This window comes from Bufo bufo, chromosome 3, assembly GCF_905171765.1.
Source record: "Bufo bufo chromosome 3, aBufBuf1.1, whole genome shotgun sequence".
In the NCBI taxonomy this organism is placed as follows: domain Eukaryota; kingdom Metazoa; phylum Chordata; class Amphibia; order Anura; family Bufonidae; genus Bufo; species Bufo bufo.
In genome coordinates, this window is record NC_053391.1 from 69,139,846 (window position 1) to 69,153,713 (window position 13,868).

The 13,868-nt window shown below is 42.4% G+C and overlaps 1 protein-coding gene across 5 annotated transcripts in view; it reads right to left on the reverse strand.

Moving 5' to 3' along the window:
- Window positions 1-13,868, reverse strand: part of ROBO1 (roundabout guidance receptor 1) — a 345,972-nt gene that overhangs the window by 96,624 nt on the left and 235,480 nt on the right. For 4 of the 5 annotated variants that reach the window (XM_040423239.1, XM_040423237.1, XM_040423238.1 and 1 more), the window contains exon 4: window positions 156-276. In XM_040423239.1, the coding sequence (XP_040279173.1) occupies window positions 156-276 (121 nt within the window). Of the gene's footprint in view, window positions 1-155; window positions 277-3,702; window positions 3,708-9,680; window positions 9,688-13,868 lie in introns of those variants that run through there. The other variant, XM_040423240.1, reaches the window with a different exon arrangement.

Consider the following 13,868-nt stretch of genomic DNA (forward strand, 5'->3'; position numbering starts at 1 on the left):
ATGGAAATGGCCGAGTGGTGTGGCCTTCGGGACTTTGCCGACTCCGTTCTAAGTGCGGGTCCTAGCGATATGCCCCCAATGTCTGAGATGGTACAACCCCTTTAAATCTAACTATACACATTACATTAAAAGAAAAAAAACTGGAGTAAACTTACCTAATACTGTTAGTTCTGCTACTTCACTTTCCCGTTCACCCACCATATTTGTACCGACACAAACATATTTCCCTGCATCACTTTTTCTTGTATAGGTGATCATAAGTTTTCCACCTCGTATCTGAAAAAGAATTGCGAATTGAATCTTAGTATTTTTAGGGATATTTTCTAGTAGCTGTACAGTCTTTTATCACGATCTATAATAATAACAACAATAATCATCTTTATACCCTTTTCATATATGTATTAGAATATACAGTGTGTCTGCAGACCAGAAACACCAAAGAAGCTATCCAGCAGAAGGGAGAAGACACCAACTCGTGGTAGTCTCATTAAGGGACCATGCAATCCTTCCATTCAGTAGCACTAAATAAGATTCATAGTGACGTGACTGAGTGGCGTAAGATTAAGTGTTCAGGTAGAGAAAAAGTATAGAGTTTCACATAATTGAATGTTGGGTCTTTTGGGATCTTTGGAGTGGCTTGTTCATCACCGTTTCAAATGGATAACTCTGACACTCTAATACACCAAAATCTTTTGAGTGCACATCGTTAACTTTGTGTACAGCAAATAAAAAAAGCACTGGGACAAAATATCCCTTGTATCTTTTACACTGGGTCTTACGGTTGAAATGTAGCATGTGTTAATGCACACAGGAACATCTGGGGAAGCTGAAAAACCAAGGATTTGGTCTATCCTGACGGACAGAATGGCGCTAGGAAGGAAGAGGAGATCACGTGCAAATCCAAGCTCTGTAACTCTGCACTGTGTACCAGACTGTGTTGATGCCACATGATGTAAAGCCACATGTTATTGCTAAGGGGCAATTCCATCGTTAACTGATATTCATCCTGCCTGATCTGCATCATCAGTACATGCAGTCTCTGCGGGTAACTGTCCTGAATACCAAGAGTGTGCCCAGGATTTTATTGCCTACAACACTGCCCCCTTCTGCACCACCTTGTGTTACCCACTCTGCAATTTTGTCACCTTGGATGAAGCTCAGGACCAGATGTGCCTGTAGGCACAGTAGAGACATGCTTACAGGCAGGCCTGGGGAAATGGATGGAAAACTTACATATAAAAACATATATGAATAATGTGTATCCATACACAGATTGTATGTATGCATTTGTCAATTAGATGCTCAAACTGCTCTTCTAGTGAGTGGAGAAACTAGAGCTGTGATGGATAACCTCCGGCATTCCAGCTGTGGTAAAACTACAATTCCCAAGATGCACACTTGTTTGACTGGGAGTTGCTGGGTGTTGTAGTTTCACAACAGCTGGAGTGCCAGAGGTTAGCCATCACTGAACTAGAGTAACCATATACACAATGCTAGAGTATGTGTCTGTGAAGGTTCTCATTCATCCAGGTCATGGTATATCACTAGTAAGTCAGAGCAACAGGACTTGTATTTTTTCTTGAAGACATTTTGCTAGTCAGCTGAATGGCTTTCAAACATAGCAGCTACACCAGTGTATGGCCCAGCATAGAAGAGCCAACACCTGTGGTCAGGACTCAGCAGTGCACCTACATTTTAAAAAAGTGGTGTGAAAGAAGATCTTTATGCTATTCTGGAGAAACCAAACTTGAATAGAGGTGGAGGGGTGCAGCATCACTTGCCTGCCACTTACAATGCGGCTCTAACACCCTCCCAAGGCAGTTTGACCACACCTAATGGCTTCAGTCATGCAAATGCAATCAACACTTTACCTCCAAGACTGAAGAAAGAGTCCCCAGTATGTAATTTTGGAGAGGTTTCATAAAATGTATTCTTATTGGGAAAGCCAGTTAGATTACTAGTGAAACATCTTCAAGATAAAACACTACAAGTCCAGTTGCTCTGACTTATTATTACTGAAAATGGTAGATGATACTTCCATATATTATCAGGCTCCACAACAGCAGAAGGGAATAGCCACAGACATCAATATGTATGAGGCTGAGGTTTATGAAACAAAGATATAACATAAGTAGATGAAGAAACCTAAAAGTGGTCTTTAGTGCCAGGAAATTGGGTAATACGGCATTGGTGATAGTCATAACAGTCCTTTACCTCTCCCTACAAGGAATTGAACTACAATACGCTCTGATTTCCCAGGCAGAAGCCCCACTCCTATGGCAGATGTTTAACTTAGTGCTTTGCTGGGTTTCTACATGTGTAAGGTCAAATTAATGACCCATCGAAGGGGTCTCAGTTCTACTAATTGCCCATATGTAGTTTAAAACCTAAATAAAACTTAAGTATATATGAAATACTTCTGGTGAACCAAGAAAGAACACAAGGGAACCCAACCTCTTGAATACGAGAGAAGACTTACAACAAAGCATAGAAAATGTGCCACTTATTAGAGTGTCTACAGGACTACATTTTGAACCCATGGGGAATACTCCAAGTATTAACTGAACCCAATTTTGACAAAAACAATTTCAAAGACATATGTTAATTAAGCACCAGGGAATTTTCTAAATGCTCTTATACATTCAGTAATTAAAACACCAAGCAGCATTTAAAATGTTAACATGTGTCAAGTGGGGTACAGTCCCTTCATCTGAATTACAAATTAAATATCTAAAGATTGTGTAGGCTGAAATATACAGCTTTGAAATGTATTCTGCTACACGCAAAACATCATTAACAAATGGGAAATTCTACAAAAAAAAATATTCAGCCTGCATGTTGCCATGTACAACAAATGTTTCAAGTTTTCTTTTTATCCCAGTTGAAAAGATAGAGAAAATTGTCCATATGGGGGAAATCAAGATGGATGTTGATACTGTATGAGGATCACATATGTGAATGAGCTGTAAAGCATGTGGTTTACAGGCTGGATTCCATGAGACTGAAATAATGAGATACCAACTAACAGTAAAGATGATAAAACACTCTGCCATTTCAAGAAGATTTCAGCCAAAAATCATCAGCTTCTTACCATTGAGAGACTAATTTATGTTTTATCCCTTACCCTCTCCATAATAAATACTACTTTTTAGATTTAAGATAAAACAACTAATCTATCGCACATGAAAATTTAAGGTTGTATTTTTGACTAGCCTGGCTAAAAGTTATAACAGGTCTTGTTTCTATTCTGATGAAAGTTGACAATCTGTTCATCATTTTAGAAAAAAAAATGTAAAAAAAAAAAAAAATTCAAATGAATGCATCAGTAAATGACCTATTATTTAATGTTTCCTAGACTAATAAACTCCAGTTTCAGGTCAACTTAAAACTTAACATTTATTTTGTTTATTAAGAATAATATAATGCGGGAGAACAAAAGAAAACTTTAAAATTCTAGGTGCTGCAGGACTCTAGGGGCAGAGATAGGGGTTACTCCACCCATATATTCTGCCTCCATAACACGCGTCCATCCGCCTTTTGCTTTCCGTTTAGCGATACACTTTGTTCACCTTGATGGAACTTATGTTAGGAGGTCGCCTATTCAGTCGCTTTGGATCATTTGCTTTCCGTATCTATATATCTTTAGCGCGACTCTCCACCACTTATTGTCAGGGCTCAGAGGAGTCTGCAGTTACTCCTCACCGTGACTTGGTCCTGCCTGAACCTAATCTAAAATCTAAGACAAAAGCTCCCCCAACATGTTTCACCACTAAATGTGGCTTCTTCAGGGGAATGGAGCTACTATCAACAAGAATGCTTTTCAAAAAAGCTCTTTTAACCTCTGTAGGTGGATCATTAGGTATTCTGCAGCCTATTCTGACCTATTATTTAAATTAAGTTTTTAGATTAAAATATTTTAGAGAATTTTGGAAAGTTTTAATTTTATGTCACTTTAGTTTAAAAAAAAATCTACAATCTGGCACTTTTTGCAATAGCCAGTAATCCAGCAGTCATCTCATTATCATGGTAGGCATAACTGGAATGCCAGTTATCACCTGTAAATAGATAAAACAGGATCCAACATTGACAATAGGTGATTGTCAAAACTTATCTAGTCTATCCTTGTAAAATTACCCCTGCATGAGCATGCATATAAAACTATCCCAGATAAGTCAGTGAGGTCCTCTCCTGCCCATTGGGTATATGGTCCATGGTGACCGCTGTGAAGAATATCTCTAAATGCTGTTAACAGCAGCTCAGGCAAGATGGCTGCTCCTCTAATCATTACAAAAAAGGTTAAAAATAATGGATATGTGCCAGTTTAAACTAGCAGAAAAATAATTATAGGTGACACATCCCTTTAAGTTGCAGTCGCGGATCATCTTTGAAAAAAATATGGTGGATTGTCCATGCTACTCAAAACCTCAACTAGAAAGATACTACAGCAAGAAATGAATGAGTCAAAGTCTGGTTAGGAATTCCCAACCTAAATACTCTCAAGTAAAATACATTAAAAAAACATTCATAGTTGGTTTTACTTATCATTCATTATGGGAAGCCAGTGAGAAACTCATTCATGGTCTGCTCAGATACAAAAGAGCTAAGGTAGCCACACATTTGGAAAGAAAGGAAGCTCTTGCACCTTCTTAAATTTGAACCTCTCTGGGGCTAGAAGAAAATTAGTTGCTGGTAAAGCAATGTGGTAAAAACTCAATTTCTTCTAGATCACTGGTTAAAACCAAACATATTTCCATTGGACTTTGGCTATACTGAAAACTTGCATCTCTTAAAGGGAACCTCTTATGGCATCTAATCTGCAGGCAACATTAATGACTAACCAGATTTGTGGGGAAAAGCTTTAATACAACTTGCATTTCATTCATTTATGTCTCTGCTCTTTCTCCGCTGAGGAGTCCAGTGGGAGGTCCTACTCTGACAGTTGTCTGTGTATGCACACTCAGGCAGGTTAAGCTTTCAAATGAGTAGGACCGCCCACTGGACTCCTTAGCATAGAAAGAGCAGTAGTTTGAAAGCATAAAACGCAAGTTATACTGAATTGTTTCCCATAAAACTATACATCAATCTTCTCAGCTCCTCCTGCTCTATAACCTACAGCCTGCAGATTGCTCTGTATGTACAACATGACAGGTTTGCTTTAAATATTAACTTCATAATTACCGTCTATCACATCTGTAGGGTACAGGTACAGTCCAGTTTAACACTAGGGTCAGGAGAAAGCTGGAGAAGTAGGCTGTTCCCACAGTGTAGACTAAAGCCCATCTGACATATTTTAACCATCTGTAAGTTATTATTTTAATTGATGCTTTCAAAGGCTTCCACTGTTCGTCAGAGTTGAATCTCTGTGGAAGCTGCAAATATTTGAGGCACTTGTAATAACTTGAATTGTTTGCACAGAGCGGTATTCATGATGGTCTCTGTGACTGTGAAGAGCAGGTGTTCGATATCAGCTCTTGTTCTTGCTTTGTGAGTTTCACATTGAAAATTTGGTGTAAGCACATCATGAATTGAATATCTTGTGTGGGGTTCATCAGATCCTCGTTTATTATTTTGCACTGACTTTCATAAATCATGTCATAGGATCTTGTTGAATGCTTCCCCTCAATCTGCTTATGTAATGGCGTTGACTAAAGAGATCAATTTACTCAGTCTAAAACTTTGATCTAGAAGACGTGAACATAATACATTTTAATCTGTTCTTCAAACAAACAAATCACATACGTTAAGAAAATGAACAAAATTAGAATTAGCACTATGGTTTCAAGGGAGTCATACAAATTCTTAACTTCTTTTCAGGATAGAGAGATGGATGCTTGCTTGATCCATATCTTCCAAGCCATTACATTTAAAATAGAGGCTTTCCTTCTGGTGTTGGCTCGCACCTCCACAGTCCTTTATCTCAGAAGAGTAGAGACTGATAGTGTACATACTAAAGAGGTAGCCCAAGTAGTTGCTATGGGGCTCTTGCAGAGATTAGACCTAGTTCCGGTAGTTCTCTTCCATTGGGTGGAGAGGACTTGCACAGAACTGAAAACAGGGAGGTGAGGAATCGTCCCATGGGTTTGGGTCCCGTGGAAACAAACACCACGGTCCATTTTGATTTGAAGCACCTTTCTGCCAGGTCTGCCTCTGGTAGGGATAACCATTTGCAGAAGGATAGGGTGGTGTGTAAAGGACAGGTTCTCCACAGCCTAAGCAGCCTAAGCTGCCAGTGTCTAACGGTGACTAACTTGCTGAGGCATGAGGAACTTCCAATTCTCCCCAACATCATCATCAAAGAAGAATCAAGCATGTTGAATTCAGGTAGATAAGCTTACCCATGGAGAACACACACTTGCTTAGTCAAGCCAAGTGGCCATGCGTATAGGAAGGCTCAGGAAGAAAAGATATCAGACAGCTATTGAAGCTGTATGGGCACCATAACTCTAGAGTAAGCATACTCTTGCTTATCTTAAATCTAGGGTGGTCCTACCAACAGCAAAATCTATAAAGCTACAGTCTACAACTCAGATATTGATGATTTTAAAGGGGTATTCTGGTTATTTCAACTGGTCAAGAGAAAAGGGCCCCCGAGATTAATAGAACATGTGTTCTGCCTCTTCATTCATTCAGCACTGTACTTGATTATCTCCAGCAGTCCCATGGAGGATAGTGGACAAGGGATAACTTGAAATAACCAGAACATCCCTTTAATATTCCATTTTACAAATAACATAGAGAAACCTAATAAGCATACACTGTGTGTAGTTATGCTATCTAATTATACAGCAACCCCCTGGGAATCAGGCGTTTCGTTAACAAGGTATTTAAAATGTTATGAATCAATGAACAAGAGATGGTGAGGATATGAATAATGGCCTCCATGCTGGAGATGATGAGCTGTCTTCCCATACAGGATAAAAAACAACACGCAAACCACAACGGATTCCTTTCTTCATTACAATTCCTTCTGGTGATAAGCAAGGTGTGTTTTCAATAAATCATTGACAAAGGTCTCAGCTTATCATAAATTATGGAAAAAGGTAATTGAGCAGAGTCTACAGATCGCACTGAAGCCCCGCATACTGTTATTTACACTCTCTGTGTGGCAGCCATTTTTATTACATAGAGAGCTGTCCAAATTTACCTTGACGTGAAATCTTATGAGATGATGGATCAAGGTCCTTTCATTTAAAGCAGGGATGCTCAACCAGCGGCCCTCCAGCTGTTGTAAAACTACAACTCCCACCATGCCCTTCTGCAGGCTGATAGCTGTAGGCTGTCTGGGAATGATGGGAGTTGTAGTTTTGCAACAGCTGGAGGGCCGCAAGTTGAACATGACTGATTCAAAGTAATAACTTATAATGGCATTCTTGTATGTAGTGCAATTACCCATCTGAGGTCCCCCGGCTTGGAAGAGTGAGTTCACATCTGCATTATGAATTCCATAACAGACCCGTCACCAGTGGTGCCTGACTGCCCCTACTGACTTATAATGAGGTTCATCGGGGTTCTGTCATATTGCCGGAATTTCTTTTCCAGAAATACAGAACTAAATGTTGAACTTTTTTCTGGCAAATATGATGAAATCTTCGATGAAGGTTTTGATGTAAATGTGAATCTAGCCTTAAGGCCCCCCAAATCTGATGGTCTAATGTGTATGGGGAGTTCTCAATTCTCCGTTGACAAATGATGGAAGGGACGAGAAGGATAGGGTAAAGTGAATATTTTTCTCCCGGGAGATAATTCCTCCCAGAAGTGTCTGGAAGTGGATTTCTCCATGTATTGAATACACATACACATTCGGTCTAACTGAACGTGTATGTGGGAGCCGGTGGGGATAGCTGTCCCTTATATAGCAACAGAAGTGATGCAAAGGGTGTGACAGCAGGGTATCTTCACATCCTTCGGGAGATCTCCAACTCTGTCTCCCAAAAGTGAAGACTTGATGGGCCCAGGGAGGAAGATGAAAGGGTGCAGGTTTAGACTGGGTAACAAGAATACTAGAAGATCTACTGATGTACCAAGTCTTTGACAAAATAATGGACCCCCATAGACCACAAGCTCATTTGGAGTCAAAACGTCTGCCACTATAGTGTCTTATGGATTGAATACATTTATGCACTTTTCATGTACATGTTCTGCATACATTTTTGGTGAGCAAATTTCTCTTTTCATGGGCTGGAGACACCCCAGTCTGATACTGCTCAAGTGCTCCATGCTGGGAAAGTGATTTTGAAGAACATTTCTACCTTCACAAAAAAATAGTCAGCAAATATAAGTCCTTGTGTATAATTTCTACCTTCACAAAAACATATCCAGCAAATATAAGTCCTTGAGTGTTATTCATCTGTCATAACGAAAGAAGCTTCTATCCAGTTGCTTTGCTATATCAGTTTCTGGCAAGTCAAATGAAAGAATCCATTTAAAGTCATTGTCCTACGAATCAGTTGTGATACCAAAAGCCCTGAAAGGCAGATATCCTTTTCATGCTTTTTTTTTCCTCCCTTTGTGCAGCTGCTAACCTCTGCTCCTGGGGTGGGCTCGGGGCTAAGTCAGTCTCCTCCCCCCTCTGGCAGCTCCCTTCTTACTTCCCTGCTGCAAAGGCTTTGTTCATTCCCTGACAAGCAGGGCAGAAAGCTACTTCTATTGGCTGCTCTGCAGTGAGGATTACCATGTAGAGACCTGGCTTTGGGGAGAGTCACTGAACATGCAAGTCCACTAGCTCATAAGGTGGAAGTGCACAATACTATACACTTTAATCACCAGGTGGTGCTACACTATGTTGTCTTAAGAATCAGATGCGATACCAATAGTCCTGAAATGCAGATACCCTTTTTATCATCTTTTGTTTTCTTTTGCCTTCCTTGGTGCAGCTGTTAACCTGTGCTGCATGGGATGAGCTCTCAGTCAATCTCCTCCCCCCTCTGGCAGCTCCTGTGCACATTGCTATACACTTTAAACACCAGGTGCTATACTATTTAAGTACTCCTGATCATTTTTAACAGCATATAGCTGGGAAATAAGGTTCTTTTTATGAACTATACATATGATTTTTAAAGGGGTTTTCCAAGACTTTAATACTGCTGATCATCATTATGTGATCAGTGGTGGTCCAACACCTGGGACCCCCCGCTGATCAGCTGTTTGAGAAGGCAGCGGCGCTCGCTTTTCCTAGGCCAGTGACGACACATTCATCACTCATGCGGCCTAGGCGCAGCTCGGCTCTATAGAAGTGAATGGGGCTGAGCTGCGATACCAAACACAGACTCTATACAGTGTATGGCGCTGTGCTTGGTGAGCACAGAGAAGGCCGCGGTGCTCACAGGATTGCCGATGCCTTCTCAAAAAGCTGATTGGCGGGGGTCCCGGGTGTCGGACCCTCACCGTTCAGATACTGAAGATCTATCCTGAGTTGTAAAGTTTTGGAACACCCTTTTAATGGTAGAACATTCTTTTAAAGAACTTTACAAAGTTATTCTTTGTATTCTATGTCAATTTGTTACTTTGGTACTGTCACTATTATAAGTGCCCCACATGGCAGTAATATTTTGACCAGTGTTGAGCGAATCGAACTCCACAAAGTGGAATTTGATCCGAAATTTCAGGGGAAATTAAATTCGCAGCGAATAGATTTTTTGGGTAAAATTTGGCGAAGCAGCCATATCAATTTTTTTTAATACTTCGCTCATCTCTAATTTTGACTCTGTTAGGTAATATAGTATATTAGTGACACAGAGTATTATTGCGGTATTACTCTCCAGTTTTATCCCCCTCCCTCACATGTCCGTCCTTGGTGACAATCACAGTGCAGCAACGCACTGCTGTGGAGGAGTTATTACAAATGACAGATTCAGCTCTGCTACATCTGAAGACAAGCTTCTGCTGACATTTCCATGTTACATTTATGGATGAATGGCGGAAGACGGGGCACAATGTTCAATCATTTCTAAATGGTTTCCACGTGAAGCTCAGATGGAAACCTTTTCAGACGCGTCCTCTGGAGAAACATGGGAGAAAAAAAAAAAAAGAAGAGGATTCTGAAAAGATAAACTGTAACACGTGGACAAGTCTCGGCGAAGAGAAATAAAAGGTTACGTCTCCTGCTTAAACGCAAACTACTGTGAACAATCGTCCTTTGAAGTTGGCCATCTCATGATCAGTAGTGGGTGAACTCGCACTGAACCTGCCGGCTGACAGCTCTGCTTTTCTCTGCCCTTGAGCACGTCATTTGATGGAAGCGATTGGATACGCCGGAATCATTCGGCTCCCCTGTATTTCTGCACCTCTGAGGTTACCTCCCCAGAGCACTCAGCCCCGCCGCACGCGCAGCGTAACGGGAACTTCCGTGACACCGGCGGCCTCATCCCACCCATTCTTCCTAATGCAAACATGGGGGGGAAGCGTTTAATCAGCGCGCGGCTCGTAAGAGGTGAATGGCAGACGCTTGTCTGATTAAATGTCTGTTAGAGGATTCTCTAGGAGAATACTAATGACCAGAGCGACATGTGGCTTTAGTTTACACAAAGCATTGCTTGCGGATAGTAGTCACGTTTTAACGTCATGGAAAGTTTTAAACATCTATCTCAGTGAGATCTACTGTTCATCCTCACGTTCTTGAATGGAATGCCAAAGAGACAGTGCAGACTGGCACTAGGCAAATGGAAGAGAGCAGAAGGGTATGGAGGCAGGGCCGGTGCAAGGATTTTTGCACACACAAGCAAAGCTACATTTTGCCCCTGCCCCCCCCCCCCCACAACACGGTGGGGGTGATGTAAAAAGGAGGGCGTGATGTGACATGGAGGGGGGAGAAATGTGACATGGAGGGGGTTGAAATGTGACATGGAGGGGGTTGAAATGTGACATGGAGGGGGGAGAAATGTGACATGGAGGGGGGAGAAATGTGACATGGAGGGGGGAGAAATGTGACATGGAGGGGGGAGAAATGTGACATGGAGGGGGTTGAAATGTGACATGGAGGGGGTTGAAATGTGACATGGAGGGGGATGAGAAATGTGACAAGGAGGGGGATGAGAAATGTGACATGGAGGAGGATGAGAAATGTGACATGGAGGAGGATGAGAAATGTGACATGGAGGGGGGAGAAATGTGACATGGAGGGGGAGAAATGTCACATTTCTCCCCCTCCATGTCACATTTCTCCCCCCTCTATGTCACATCACCTCCTGCTTTTTACATCACCCCTTTGTGTCACATTTCTCCCCCATGTCACATTTCTCCCCCTCCATGTCACATTTCAACCCCCTCCATGGCACATTTCTCCCCCCTCCATGTCACATCACCCCCTGCTTTTTACATCACCCCTTTGTGTCACATTTCTCCCCATGTCACATTTCTCCCCCTCCATGTCACATTTCAACCCCCTCCATGTCACATTTCCCCCCTCTATTAATGTTGTGTAAAAATAAACATTATGCTCCTCATCTGGCCCTGGTTGTCTGCAGCAGCTCCCCTTCTCCTCTGGTATCTTCTCGCTGTGCTCCCGACAAGACTTTGAGGACCTATCCCACTCAGCCAATCAGTGGCTGCAGCTGTGTCATGTGTCAGACCAGTGATTGGCTCAGCAGGAAATCACTGCCTTGACACGTGACACAGCTGCGGCCACTGATTGGGAAAGGTTCTCAAACAACTTGTCAGGACTCGGGATCCCAGATAGAAGATATGAGGACCACCACACAAAGGAGAACAGCCGCTGGAGGCCGGCGGCATGCAAGTGATTAATGAAAAAAAAAAAGTTCTATTTTTCCGCCCCCCCCTCCTTCTCAGCGCCCTAAGGCGGCCGCTTGGTCTGCCTTATTATAGCACCGGGCCTGTATGGAGGTTGGTTATTTAGAGTCTATAGGCCGTATTAGACCTGAAGATTTGCAGGCGATTGTCGGGAAGGAATCGGTAGTGGAGGAGACCGCTGCTATTACATGCTGCCATCTCCTCCTCAGTATGGGGAGGAGTGATCACTATGTCATTGCACACTGTTTGACGGCAGCAGATCGCGATCATAAAAGGTTACGTCTCCTGCTTAAACGCAAACTACTGTGAACAATCGTTTGCTAGCAAACAATGATTTTTAAACCGGCGATTGGTCGAAGAACGAGCGTTTAGTCGCTCATCGGGTAATCGGCGGCAGTATTACACGGCCAGATCATCGCTAACCAGCGTTCATGCAAACACCGATCTGCCTGACAATTGGCGCTGTAATCAGGGTGCACCTCGCCTTTCTGCTGCCTGAGGCGAAAACTGAAATGCCCTCCCCCCACCAGACCTACTGTTAAAGGAACACTGTGATACAGTTGACTATAGAGAGATGAGCGCTCATTTCCCACGGCCCTGCCACCGCCCCAACCTCTCTTTAGGTCATGCCACCTGAGGTGTAATACAGCCTTATGGAAAGCGGTTATGTCAGGTCGTCACCCAGCGTTTTTTGAGCCAAAGCCAGAAGTGGGTTCAAAAAAGGGGAAAACTGATATTTTTCCTTCCTACTGGAAGGATCGAAAACCCCATCAAAACTGCCATATAAACTGCGCGCGCATTTCCAGCCTGAGAAACTACAATTGCAGAATAGAAAATGGAAAGGAGTCAACACTAGGACAGGACAAGAAAGCTCTCAGACCTGCATTTCTGGTGTTTTATTCATAAACCATTATGGTATGGATGATGTGTATTCTGAATTCAGATCTTCCAGGTTCACGAAGATAATCTTAGGAATGCAGTGCAGACTGACACAAACAGATCATTAGATGACAGTAGACACTATGGTCACAACAGCGGCTTCTATTAACCGTGTGTCTAATGTACTTTGCCGGCACCTGGTATCTGATGGGGTTTATGTGACGCAGAATGCATAGTAAAATAGGGCTGGAGGGGTTAAAAAAATAAATAAAAATATTTAACTCACCTTAATCCACTTGTTCGCGCAGCCGGCATCTTCTGTATTAAGAATGCTATTATTTTCTCTTATAACCATGTTATAAAGGGAAAATAATAAAGATCGGGTCCCCACCCCGATCGTCTCCTAGCAACCGTGCGTGAAAATTGCACCGCATCCGCACTTGCTTGCGATTTTCACGCAGCCCCATTCATTTCTATAGGGCCTGCGTTGCGTGAAAAACGCACAAAGAGGAGCATGCTGCGATTTTCATGCAACGCACAAGTGATGCGTGAAAATCACCACTCATGTGAACAGCCCCATAGAAATGAATGGGTCCGGATTCAGTGCGGGTGCAATGCGTTCAACTCACGCACTGCCCCCGTACGGAAAACTCGCCCGTGTGAAAGGGGCCTAACAGTTTGTAATGAAGGTCCAGTGGGGTGTCACCAGTTGAGGGTGTGTCCCTGCACAGTCTGACAGAGGCAGCACTGATAGGATAGTGTAAGACTGCGCAGGGACACACCCCTAACTGGTAACACCCATCTGGACCTTCATTGCAAAGTGCTAGCAATTCATGTATAACTTCTAGCAGGAACAATGAAGGAATGGTACAGCATAGAGTCATAAGAACAGATGCCCCAGAATTGTAATTACATGGGGAATGAAAGTAGATTCTACAACGGACATGTCAGGAGAGGCGACGGCCCTTCTTTAAACCCTCGCTGTTTGATGAACGGTGGTTCCTCACAATCCGTGTCCTAGATCTGCTCCTCTGTTTGGGGCTCTGATATAAAAGATCTTGTTGTCAGGTGTCCTTTGATGACACCATTAAAGCTGTTTGGCTGTAAAATGTTTCATATATTGTATTTGTGCGGCATTAAGTAGAATAAAGCACATAGAATCTGCTTTTATTCATTCTATTAATGTTGTTTTAGTAAGACTTTGAAATCTGAATCTATTCTGTACTTGTACGAGGGGACATAAA